A 13,675-nucleotide genomic window follows, 5' to 3' on the forward strand; every position below is an offset into this window, starting at 1 on the left:
AACCATCGGCAAGAGAGCGGGAAATCTTACATCACAAACTCGTTCTCTCTTAACTGTCATTTGGAATTCTAACTGCTGGACAGGAAGGGGGAGGTTAAAGAAAGGTGGAAATGAAAAGAAAATTAAGGATACTTACTTTTCTTATTTCACAGTCAGTGAAAATGGAAAGGCAACTGCAAGGTGCTGAAGAGTAAGGCTGGAGGACGGCCCAGAAGTGAGAGTTCAACCCCTGGGGCCCACATGCTGGAGAATTGATTCCTCAACTACACTGCAAGCTGTTCTCTGTGTGTACGCACTAGATACATGTTTAAAGCAAACGACAAGCTGTCCTGACTTGTGAAGACAAAGTTTTAAAATAAGCATACATGTCACTCATGGATGGGTAGAAAACACTTTTATCTGCTGAGCTATCTAGCCAGCTCCTAGAACACTTTGTACAATTATAACTTGAGGGGTTTATGTGAGAAAGAGGTGAAAGCAACACCATGGAAGCAGCAGAGAAAAGACACCACTAGAGGTTGGTTTATGAAGCAGTGTCATTATTTAGGAAGACAGATATTGGTAAGTTAGATGATTGGGAGCGTGTGTGTGTGTGTGTGTGTGTGTGTGTGTGTGTGTACATACATATGTTACTTTTTAAGAATATGTGGTGTATATATTGTAAAAGGAACATGTGTGTGTGTATTCCTTATCATCCTAATTGCTACTATATACATATGTACATACACACGTGTACACACACATACACACACATTTTAAACAAAAAGAAATGACTCGGATGTGGCCTATATGCCAAAAAATGAGACTACGCAATATATTTAAGTTTTGTCATTCAATTCTAAGAGATCGTTTAGTACAACAATGGTGTGAAAGACTAAGTGAAAGGACAAAGAAATGTTTGCCGCCGGGCGGTGGTGGCGCACGCCTTTAATCCCAGCACTCGGGAGGCAGAGGCAGGCGGACCTCTGTGAGTTCGAGGCCAGCCTGGTCTACAAGAGCTAGTTCCAGGACAGGCTCCAAAACCACAGAGAAACCCTGTCTCGAAAAACCAAAAAAAGAAATGTTTGTAATTTCAAAATGCTCCAAAGTTTCAAACCCACACTCCTTTTGAGAAAACATATTGCCTGTATGAAAAGATTAAGGTTCCAAAAACAGACTTTTCTTTCTTTTTGTAAAATACTTAATGAAAATATTAACATTTGCTTCATCTCAGAGACACAAAACTTTAATTTTGAAACCTGGTAAGCACAAAGTGTGCAGGTGCAATGGGAAGACACATCTAACTTTCAGCACAATTTCTCCAGCAGTTGGCTTCTCACTAGACCTTCTTACACTACATGGAAACCCTCACCTGTTGAGAAACAGCAGCCTGTAGCTTCTGAACTTCCAACTGTAATGCTTTGTTCTGGTCGTTCAGAATCTGGAGGGATAAAACCCAATTTACTTTTTGAGAAAGAGAAAGGCAGTAATCATTTGAATTGAGATTTTCAACAAGCAACCACATACTGTTCAGAGCAATGCTGCAATTACATACTAAGACAAGAATTATGGGCTAGGGGCTGGAGAGATGGCTCAGTGATTAAGAGCATTGCCTGTTCTTCCAAAAGTCCTGAATTCAATTCCCAGCAACCACATGGTAGCTCACAACCATCTGTAATGAGGTCTGGTGCCCTCTTCTGGCCTGCAGACATACACACAGACAGAATATTGTATGCATAATAAATAAATAAATATTTAAAAAAAAAAAAAGAATTATGGGCTAATGTAAGTTATAAGAATTAGTTAATAAAAAGCCTGAGCTAATGGGCCAATCAAAAAAAAAAATTACTGTCACCAAATAAACTAAGGAAATAATGTTTCCAAATGGCTGTGTTAATAAATAGCATTTTTAGTCATTATAACTAAACTCATAAGAAGTTGTTCTGAGAAAGTTGAGTTCACAAGCTTAATCGCACACCTTAAATTCCTCCATTTTGCTTGCAATCTGACGCTGCAGCTGCTCCTCAAGCACTCGTATTTTGTCATCCTTCACATAGATGCTACAAGGAGAAGAGCAGCAATTACCACCAGCGCAGCCGATCAGCCTCAGCTGAAGCGGCGTGGCACATGGACGTGAGCACCAGTTTCTCTGCACAGAATGCAGCACTCACCTCTTCTTCATCTTCTCTACCTCATGCACTGCAGCGGCCTATTTGCAGAATAAAGGGAAAACCTTATCATTTCTGAGAAAACTATAAAACTATTCATCTATCCATTCAAAAACTGTATTTCCATACAATTGAGTTAAAGATAACAAAACTATGTGCTTCTTTGTCTTATTATTGTCTATTAGTTTTTACTTCTCAGAGGTCAATTTTTCCTAATAAAAAGTTTCACTTTTATACATTAAAAGGAAAACACTAAGCAAGCAGTACATTAAGACTGTTTTAACAATCTCTTCTATCTCAGAAATGATGAATTCACTGTATCATATGAACATTCCAATATGAATAGGTGACATCTAGGTGGTCTGTCAGAGGATCCCCGCCAAACATAAGTAAACCATTATAGACAGTATTTATACACAGAAGGCTGGGCTCACAGCCTCAAACAAACAAGAAAAGGCAAATCAAAATTCTGCAGAGGTAAATAATCAAAACCAATCTACCTGCTCATTAGCCAGGGACTGCAATTTCTGCACTTCAGCTTTTAATAAGAAATTCATATTCTGTATATCCTAGAGCAAGAGAAAAGTACACACTATTAAAAGAGTTTGATAGAATTTAAACTTGTGGCAGCATATCTGTCCTACTTTAAGTGTTAGGCAAAAGTCTCAAATTACAAATTTCCTAAAACAAAAAGAAAAATCATCAATTTCTGTTACTTGCCAACTTTCTGAAATTGTTATGAAATGCATCATCTGAGTAAAACCTTTTGGGTTTTTCCTCTTAGAGATAAAGTATTTATAGCTCAGAAATAAGAAGCACTTTGTGATGCATTCCAGAGCCTTTGTCATCCTTTATATAACAGATACTGACCACAGTCTTCAATCTGAGTCCTATAAAATACCACAGCAGAAGCTGAGTTACTGTACCTTGAGCTCCTCCTCTTTGCTTGCTAAGTGGTCATGTTCACTTGCTAACGAATCTTCAGTCTGCTTTAGCTGCTTGTCCTTTTCTGCAATCCTTCAAAAAGAAAATACATTTGTGCTTTTAATAAGCATTACCAAAGGACTGAGAATTACCTAGAAAGAATAATTTTAACTAAGTTTCACATAACTGTAGCTTCTCTTTCTACACTCTTAGTCTACGAGTAACTGTCACAAAGCATAGCACCCTAAAATATCAAGTGTGTGTGCACGCACGTGCATGTGTGACAGAAGACAATGTGTGTGTGTGCGTGACAGAAGACTGTGTGTGCGCATGCGCATGAGTGCATGCATGACAGAAGACAATGTGTGTGCATGTGTAAGACAGTGTGTGTGTGTACGTGCGTGCATGACAGAAGACAGTGTGTGTATGTACGCGTGTGTGCCTCAGAGGACAGTGTGTGCACGTGTGTACGTGACAGAAGACAGTGTGTGTGTCTGAGTGCATGTGTGACAGAAGATTGTGTCTGTGTGTGTGACAGAAGACAGTGTGTGGGTGCATGCGCGTGTGACAGAAGACAATGTATGTGCGCATGCGGGTGTGGCAGAAGACAACTTGCGAAAGTCTGCTTCCTCCTTCCAGCATGTGAGATCAGAGGATAAAATCTGGGCCATCAGACTTGACAGTGAGAGCCTTTTTGTGAAGGTATTCCTGCAGTCCAAAATAGACCTTTTTCATAGCAGGATGATGGCTCACACCTGTACTCAAGAGGCTAAGGCAGGAGGATCAGCACAAACTCATCACAAACACACAGATGGATACATAGAAAGATCCACTGTTTTATACATGAAGACGTCTGGCATCAAACCCAGATTAGAGATCTCTGCAAACTGTATCTGTAGTTATGCACCAGACAACAACGCACATCCTGGTGTGCAGGCTACTGTCACAGGGCTAGTGCAGAAGAGCTGCAACAAGAACTAACTCCGTTCCACTACTCTGAAAACACAATTGCCTCTTCCACATAATCACCAATATCCCAAATGAAGGAACATTTGCCTGGCTCTTTCTACAATAACAACAAACACATGCAATGTTTGGAGACTAACAGAAAAGAGCAAATAGAGTTTAGAGTAATTTTTCAAACAGATCAGAGTATGAAGTTGATTCTGAACTGTATGAAACAAGTATGTTAGTCACTATAACACAATTATAGGAGAAGTGTGGAATGCAGGCTTACACTTTATGTAACTCTTCTGCTAGAACTGAAGCGGAGGTCTGAGAAAGAAAAACATTATCAACATAAGAGCAATTGAGAAAAAGCTTAAAAGCTGTACAATAATAATCACAACGGAGCTTTTAATAAAAACAAGAAATTAACATATAAAGTTGTTAAAGACATATCTGGCCTACGGTGAGTAGCCATCATTCTGAAAGCACATCTGATCCCCAACAGCCAGTATTAAGAAATTACACACCACGTCACGGACTATTAAGATTTCAGCAAGTGGGCAGGCCTGGGAACTATGAAAGTGACACGCAACAAGCACATAAGGCGCAGGTCCATTCACAAAGGCCATCGCTACCCCTGTGCATCTCTTCCTCAGCAACGCCTCCTGAAATGATTAGGACAATGGCGAGGAAGCACGTGCTCCCCTGCCCCTGCTAACGGCTCTCAGCACTCGCCAACATTTCCGACCAGCTGATGATAAAGATCTCAATCCAACCTCAGTGAATTTTAAACTATCACCTCTAAAAGAAAGCAATTCAGAAAAATACGTTTATGTGCAAAAAACTTTGGAGTTTGAACTCTAAAAGACACTTTTAATCACTTTTAACATAAGAGTCAAATTTCTTTTTTAAAGATTGGTTTTTATTTTGAATATTGTAAGGTTGGGGGGGGCACGGACACATGCGCTCAGATGATGGAGGGGGCCATTAAGTCCCCTGGAGTTGGTGTTACAGGCAGTTGTGAATTGCCTGATACAGGTGCTGGTGACTGAACTCTGATCCTCTCGAACAGCAGCAGGCACATTCTACTGCTGAGCCACCTCTCCAGCCCAAGACTCAAATTTCAAGTATTTGTTGCTACAAATAATTTTGATAATTTAAAAGTTGAACTGAAATTTATAGTATGTGTGTTTGTGGAAACTTTTACTTTTTCTAAATGTTCTATCGTTTATATTCCAAAGCTGATCTATCAATCAATCAAAGCATGGGGCAATGAGTCAAATCACAGGTCTTACCATACCATAAAAAAACAAAAACAAAAACCTGTGCAATGTTTACCATTAACTAAACTGAAGCACACATTTTATATACATTTTGGGAGCTGTAGCTAACCCAGCTGCCCTCTGTCATCTGGAGATTCTTAAGGCTCAGTTACTGTGCTGTGGCAGTCCCTACTCTGGGCTCCACTTGGCTCTCTTTTGCTTTGTGACTGAGTTGGGAGCATTTTTCCAGGGGAGAGTGCTTTCACCTAATCCTTCTAATTATACAGATTTGGGGTTCTTAGTGCTTCCCAAGCAATAAGTGTCTGAAACGCAGGCCATTACATACTGATTCAATGACTGTTCTCCCAACTACTGAAGTCTGCACTACACAGGCGTTCAGATAATTGTTCAAACAGCTGGAGAGCTAGGATTAACGGTAAGCAAGGAAAAGTGCACCATTACCTGGGCAGCTATCTGGGAATGAAACTGCTGAATCTGAGCTTTCAAAGCCTCATTTTGTTCCAAAATATCCTTTTCATCAACAGAAAAAAAAAGAGGGGACAAATGTGTTATTAATAAATATCCACGTGCACATGAACACAATGATTTGCATGTTCTTGGTTTATCTTTAAACTGTCTTTATTTAAAGCAGTTGAGCATTTCATTTTGTTAATTTACAAGGGAGACATCTAGGCTGTTTTACTGTCCCTGATACTATCACAAGAAGTCCTAAGGAAGTGGATAAGCTCGCCTTTAAACAAATGCTCAAAGATTAAATGTTAATTATTTACTATTATTTAGAATTAAGACATATCACATTTATCCTAATTCCATTTTCTTAATTCCATTGAGACAAAAGTTCATTTGAATATAATGTATTCATATAAGTTTTATATTTTCTTTTTTGCGATTTTTAAATTGAAATATAATTACACCATTCTCCCAACCTCTCCAATGGCTTCTCTCCCTCTCTCACAAATTCATGATCCTTCTTTATTACTGTTACACATGTAAACAAATAAATACACCCCCTTATTTTTAAATAAAGAAAAACAAATACCTGAACTTGAATTTGCAAAGACTCTTCTTTGCTCACCCTCTTTTGCTCTGACTCCATTAACTGCATTAGTCTTTGCTCCAACTGTTGTTTTGATACCAAGGTGTCTGTGAGTTTACTATGCAGACTCTGGACTTCATTTTCTTTGGCCACAAATTTACTTTGTAAATCTGTAGCAAACAAAAATACTACATCTTACAAAATGCCTTCCTTTGACCCCTTCCATCCCTGGTATGTGTCACCTTCTCTGGAGCGCTTGCATGGACCTTCCCCTTCCCCTCTGCAGTCTCAGCAGACTGTCCTTCCCTGTGTAACACTAGCCACCCTGTCTAATTCCTGCTGTTCTTCTGGGTCAGAGATTGGCTTGCCTCTATAGCCAAAGCTGTACCCAAAGACGTAGCACAAAGCTCAGTAAACATTAAGCGGAATATAAAATTCTTAAATGATTCTACCAGTTCTTAAAAGTACTCTTATTTCCCCCAGAGATATATGAAGAATTATGCTAGCAAATTCATGTAAATTCCTTGAACTTTGCTACACAGAAAGACACCAAGGAAATCTACTATGTAAAAGCTGACATTTAAAATGCCATTTAAATAATTTGAAATGAAAGGTAACTTTTCTGTTTGCTTTTCATCCTCCCCACAGATAACACCCCCCAAAAAAAAAAAATCAAAAAAATTACATATAAGCCATCCTAATGCAAAATCACAATAAATGAGGACAAAGTAAATTTAAAGACAACCACTAATTTGTCAGAGAAGAGGAAGGGAAACACCCTAAATCAAAAAGATCAATGAGAGGAGATAGCAGGCAGCATGAGAAGCATCAGCCTTTCTGATGGACAAACAAGCCCACAGGTGGAAGGAGCATTGACACAGACAGAAACATGCAGCATGAGCGTGTGCCTCCACTAAGAAAGGTAAGTTCTCACATCTATAAAACAGTAACTCAGAAAATTAAAATATAATGGACATATCTGGGATTATTACTCAAGATATTTACTACCACCAGTTAAAGCATTAAGTTCATGATGTCAAAATTCTGTAGATGAAATTATTGCTGACTTACAACTCATCACAAAAAGGTCTAGAATGAACAGAATAACTGAGCCTCCAGTCAAACCAATCCAATACGGTAAAGATGCTTTCAGATTACTGAAGGCCAATGCGCTTCCAGGCATACTCATATGCAGCTAGTGAAAACTAAGATTTATTCAATGAAAGAAGGAGACCGTGGAAGTGACACAGACTCCAAACAGAATGGAGAGAGGACGCAGTCTTAGGAAGGCAGCTGTGGAGGAATTTGAAAGTAACAAGCACTACAGAAGACCGACCTCCAGAAAGGACCATGAGGAAAATGTAACCCAACTCCCTGCCTCTAGCACCTAAGATGTTGAGGGGCAGTGGATTAAAAAAATATTTAACATTAGACAAAAATTTTAAAATAAAATAGCATCAAGCAAGGGCAAAGCAAAGTAATAATAAGCTTCATGAAATAAACAAATGAGTTTTAACAAATATCCTACATCACATCCCATTACTGTCATGCTGACGAAAACATGAATCCTGATGTCATGAAAATCCATCGGCGGTACAGGACAATGAGATACAAGGGGAGGAGTGAGATTAAGACTTTACTTTCTGTAACAAGTCAGTTTCTGCCGAGAGGAAGCACTTCTTTATTGTTGCTTTACTCACTATAGCAAAGAATCAAAACCAACTCAGATGTCCATCATGGCACATACACACACATGCACAAGGGGTTTTTTGGTGTTGAATAAATGCATATAAATGTATTTGATAGTGAAAGTGTAAACAGAGCTCCTCAGCTCTGGAATAACTACTCTGAGTTCACTGAAATATAAAACTGCATCTGTTTGATTTACAAGGTTTTTTTTATAATAAGGTTTATTTTAAAAACGAAACACCATGGGGCTGGAGAGATGGCTCAGATGTTAAGAGCACTGACTGCTCTTCCAGAGGTCTTGAGTTCAATTCCCAGCAACCACATGGTGGCTCACAGCCATCTGTAATGGGGTCTGATGCCCTCTTCTGGCCTGCAGGCATGGAGGCTGAACACTGTGTACATAATAAGTAAATAAATAAATAAATAAATAAATAAATAAATAAATAAACCAAGTTTAAAAAAAAAAAAGAATACTAAGGATCAGGATTACATTTGTTTAAAAATATGGAGTAAAATACTGAGACTCTAACGGCAATATCAGTTAGAGCACAACAGTTAAACAAAAATAGGAGGTAAATCACAAAAAGTAAAAGAGCATAGTTATGGGGCTGAGGGTGGCTCAGGAGTTAGGAGCACTTGTGGCTCTTACAGAGGACCAGGTTTGGTTTCCAGCACACAGCAGCTCACAATCATTTATAACTCCAGCTCCAGGGGATCCCATGCCTTCTTCTGACCTTTTTGGACACTAAGCATGCATGTACATGATACGCATACATACATATATATATATATATATATACATACATATATACATACATACATGCATGCATGCATGCAAAATACTCACATACATACAATAAAAAAGATAAACCTATGAAAATCTTTAAATAGAGTGCCATTTTACTCTATAGCTATTTGGTTTATACTGGCAGCCTTCTTAGCAAGATTCCTGTGTTTTAATGATAAAATGTTAAATTTTTAAGTAAGTATCTTCACAGAAATACCAACTTTCTATAAAAGTAGAAGTCTTAAAGTACCTTGTGTATACTCAGAGGAAAACAGAGCTGACAAGTCAGAACTCTTATCTACCCTATGTGGAGCCATATTCAAGCACGAAAGATATGCTAGCTAGTTTTCATGTCAAATCTAACAAAGATGGAATCACCTAGGAAAAAGAAATCTTAATCAAACAACTGTTTCCAGAGGACTGGCTTGTGGACAAACCCATAGGGTATTTTCTTGTTTGATGATTCATATGGAAAGGCCCAGGGTGGTGCCCCCATGGGGCTGGTGGTTCTGGGTGCTATAAGAAGGTAGAATGAGACGAGGTGGTGGTGGCGACACATATCTTTAATCCCAGCACAGGAGGCAGAGGCAGGCCATCCTGTCTACAAAGCAAGTTCCAGGATAGCCAGCCATACACAGAGAAACCCTGTCTCGAAAAACCAAAACAAAGATGAAAAGACGTCATGAGAAGCAAGCAAGTAAGCAGTGTTCATCCATGGCCTTTGCATCAGTTCTTGCCTTAAATTCCTACCCTGACTGCCCCACATGATAGACTACAGCTCTAAGATGATATAAACCTTTTCCTCCCCAAGCTGACTTTGGTCACAGCAACAAAACCCTAACTAAGACAAAAGGCAATGGCAGGACTAAAAACAGCAGACATGGGGGCTGGAGAGATGGCTCAGTGGTTAAGAGCACTGGCTGCTCTTCCAGAGGATCTGAGTTCAATTCCCAGCAACCACATGGTGGCTCACAACCATCTGTAATGAGATCTGGCGCCCTCTTCTGGCGTGTGAGCATACATGGAGGCAGAATGTTGTATACATAAGAAATAAATAAATCTTTAAAAAAAAGAAAAAAAGAAAAAAAACAGCAGACATGAATGCATCAAATTATGGATGAGAAGACAAAGTTAACAACTACTAAGGTAGACAGATTCAAGAAAGCAACTTGTTTCTTCACAAGTCTAAGAATCCTGACAAGACCAAAGGCAAACCACAGAAAAAACGGATGTCATGACCACGCTTTTCTGCCCTATCAGGTGCTCATTCTCCTGCAGACAAGGCTACAAGGTTGCTCATTTTAAAATACCTAAGAAATACTGAAAAGATAAGACAATCCAAAAGGACAAAACCTAATATTATTCGGCTCTACTAAATGACAATAACCCTTCTCCGTGGGCAGACAAGACAGGAGTTCCCAGTATGTACCTTGCTGTGCAGCCTCGTGCTCTGCCGTTCTCTTCCTGATGTAGCTCTGAACTTCTTCCCACCTTCTCTCAGCTTCTTGTAGTTGAGCCTTGATATTTAAAGAGAGAAAGAAAAAAGGGGGAAAAGAAAGTCAACACAAACAGACAAGATTTCAATTGTAAAACAGTGGGGGCATCCGTTATGCACATCCAGCGTCTCCTCCAACATCGCAGACAGAGGCTGCTGCTATGTCCTCATCCCATCCACCTGCACAACCTACCACAAGCTTTTAGGAGACAAGCTAGAACCTTTATTGCTAAATCTCAATATTAAAATTCCTATTTAGAAATATACATATGACAAAAATTAAGATTATTAATTGTAATGTCATGTCTTATTTATTCATATCTATAGAGAACACATTCCCTCATCCACGTCAGCAGTAAATCCCCCAGGAAACCCAGTATTAAAGGAAAGATCATTTTCACAAAGGGTTCATCAAAACACACACACAAAAAAAAAAAAAAGAAAGAAAAGAAAAGGCCGGGCGGTGGTGGTGCACGCCTTTAATCCCAGCACTCGGGAGGCAGAGGCAGGCGGATCTCTGGGAGTTCGAGGCCAGCCTGGTCTACAAGAGCTAGTTCCGGGACAGGCACCCTGTCTCAAAAAAAAAAAAAGGAATCAAATTATACAACTTCTAAAGGTAATTATATAACCGTCTGGAACCAGCCTCTGGGTGTTCAATATGGATGAAGGATCTAACAGTGAGATTGCATATAGCCTCTATAAATTGAACTATACATATTTTTTAAAGTCTTTTTTCTCAGTAAAAGGAGGAATGGGCAGCTGTCATGTGACACGAGAGAAGGACTCTGCTCGGCCTTCAGCCAGCCGCGACCTCCACAACTCCTGAGAGGGCAAGCACCTTCGCACACAGACCATCATTCCGGGATCAGGAAAACAGTAAGATTTTGTGCACCATGGGCTCAAGTGCAAACCCCTGGAGTACTTTAGTGCCGTGTTCAAAAGAAGGGAAAACGAACTATTACAACACTGGGGGAATTCCAATGCTGGGAGGGGTTCTATCGAAATCGATGAGGAATTCAAGTTATAGATGATCAAAGTAATGCTAAAGGTTCTTTTCTAAAAATAGTTTTTGCCTTACATGTGTAGACTCTAACCACCTTATACAAAACAAAATTCTACCCTTATGCGTATAACACGATTTCATTTTTAATTATCTTCAGTATTTAGCTTCAATCCAGGCCTACATTCTTTTATCAAGATAAAACTTTGAAGAAGTAGAGCCCTACAGCGTGGGTCTCATTAAACTCCATCCTAAGTTTCTGAACTCCACATACACATTCATGTTATGAAGCTGAACATCGATAACACTGACAAAATGGAATAAAGAGGCAGGGTGGTGTCACCTTCAGCTGGGTAGCAGCTTGCTCTGCGTTCTTCTTCTGAACTCCCTCCTGCTGCAGCTTCCCTGTCTTCTCATTCAGCTCGCTCACCAGCCTCCCACAGTCCTGGCGCAGTTTATTTAGCTCAGCAGACTGCCTGAAAACAGTGGCTAGATTAGGGGCTTTGCATTGTTACACACAATGAACTCACAAGAACAACACATTCTATGCTAGTTGTGCTGAGCTAGCACCCCACTTACGGGCAAATGTAAAGGAAAGTGACTAAGTGGGAATACTGTTCCCCTAAGTGTACTAGTGTACTCCTAAATAATTCAGATCAAAATGGCAAACTCTAAAAGGAAGGCTACAGAGCAGAAAGGATAGCCAAGAGGGTAAGAGCTACACAGCCCAACCACCTGAGTTCCGTCCCCAGATTCCATGGTGGCAGGAGCCATTTTGTGAACGCCATACACACAGTCCATGGAACACAGGACAGGAAACTCATGCTGTGGCATATACTTAACAATAACAAAATAACCTTAAATTTGAAAATCACCATAAAATATTTTTAAAAACAGAAAACCAAAAACTCAGGAACATGAACAGACAATGTAAAAAGCTTCCTAAAATGGAGGTTGGAGAGAAAGACCAGAGGTTAAGAGCACTTGTTGCTTTTGAAAAAGGCCCAGGTTTAGTTCCCATCACCCACATTGGTTCAAAACCATCCTTAATTCTAGTTTTAGGGAATCCAACACCCTTTTCTGACCTTTCATAGGCAGCAAGCATACATGTGGTACACAGAGGCAGAAACTCATAAACTAAATTAAATCTTTAAAAAAAAAAAATCACCTTCCAAATACCAATATCACTGTAACAGGACTTGTCCTATTGTCAGGAAGAAGAGAGCATTTTGAATTCTGATGAATAAGCTTTTACTTCGTTACTGAAAAAACTCACCAGTCAGATAGCTTACTTTGGGTCAGGCGGTGGTGGCACACACCTTTAATCCCAGCACTTAGGAGGCAGAGACAGGGTGATCTCTGTGAGTTTAAAGCCAGTCTGGTCTACAGAGCGAGTTCCAGTACAGGCTCCAACGCTACACAGAGAAACCCTGTCTCCAAAAAAAAAGTGTTTACTTTGTGTAAAACTACTAGACTCTCTAAGAAATGGTTTCTCCACTCTGGGCCCCTAGATCACAATCTGTATAGAGGCGGGAGGACCAGGACTACACTTTTAAATTAGTGATGGAAGTCAGGAGTGCTGGACCGCAAACAGACGGCTCCAGCACGTGTGAGCTGATCCACAGCAACAGCGATGCTGGGGGCTGCAGCTGCACAGAGGCTTACAAGAGCCAGGGCCCTTCACGCAGAGAAACAGTTGTTCTGAGAACAAGTTTAGAAGCAAATGGAACAAGTCTAACCAGTTATATCAAGCATCCTTTTGATGACAGAAGAGCTTGCCATTTAGTGGAGAAGGAGAACTGGAGACATACTTGCTTTCCAGCTGGCTGGCGGTGTTGCTGACAGCGTCCCTCAGTATACCGTTTTCCTGCTTCAGATGAGCTATCTCTGCTTCCATTTGCTCCCGAACTTGCTGAAACTATTTTAAAATATAAGATTTAGAAAACCAAGAACAAAGCCACCGTTAAGAGAAATTCTATCATAGTAAAAGAGTAAAAAGCATTAAGAAAATGAAATCCAAACCATCCTTTTCAGGTCAGTATGAAGACAAAGAAAAAACTGCTTAGCAATGAATGGAAAGTAAGTACAAACTGCCCAGCTCAGACCTAAGCCAAGCGACAGATACTCTCACACCTTGAAATAAGAAACAAGCATACATCAAGTTTCAAAAACATGACTTCTCACACCCAACACAGAAGCACTTGGGTGCTCTTGTAGGGGACCCAAGAAGATCCCCAGCACTTGCAAGGCAGTTCTCAACTATTTGCAATTCCAGGGGATCCCATTCTCTCTTCTGACCTTTGAGGCCACTAGTCATGCATGTGGTACATATATATTAAATGCAGGCAAACATTCATACACATAAA

At 39.9% G+C, this 13,675-nt stretch overlaps 1 protein-coding gene across 10 annotated transcripts in view; it reads right to left on the minus strand.

Annotated features, from left to right (window-relative positions):
- The window catches only part of Ktn1 (kinectin 1), a 98,997-nt gene that overhangs the window by 46,193 nt on the left and 39,129 nt on the right, over positions 1–13,675 (minus strand). For all 10 annotated transcript variants that reach the window (XM_057786781.1, XM_057786784.1, XM_057786780.1 and 7 more), the window contains 11 exons: positions 13,121–13,227; positions 11,653–11,785; positions 10,244–10,331; positions 6,342–6,508; positions 5,744–5,812; positions 4,309–4,346; positions 3,074–3,164; positions 2,648–2,716; positions 2,151–2,188; positions 1,958–2,039; positions 1,352–1,420 (listed from right to left, as the gene is read on the minus strand). In XM_057786781.1, the coding sequence (XP_057642764.1) occupies positions 1,352–1,420; positions 1,958–2,039; positions 2,151–2,188; positions 2,648–2,716; positions 3,074–3,164; positions 4,309–4,346; positions 5,744–5,812; positions 6,342–6,508; positions 10,244–10,331; positions 11,653–11,785; positions 13,121–13,227 (951 nt within the window). The remainder of the gene's footprint in view (positions 1–1,351; positions 1,421–1,957; positions 2,040–2,150; positions 2,189–2,647; positions 2,717–3,073; positions 3,165–4,308; positions 4,347–5,743; positions 5,813–6,341; positions 6,509–10,243; positions 10,332–11,652; positions 11,786–13,120; positions 13,228–13,675) is intronic.

This window comes from Chionomys nivalis, chromosome 12 (assembly GCF_950005125.1).
Source record: "Chionomys nivalis chromosome 12, mChiNiv1.1, whole genome shotgun sequence".
NCBI classification, from domain to species: domain Eukaryota; kingdom Metazoa; phylum Chordata; class Mammalia; order Rodentia; family Cricetidae; genus Chionomys; species Chionomys nivalis.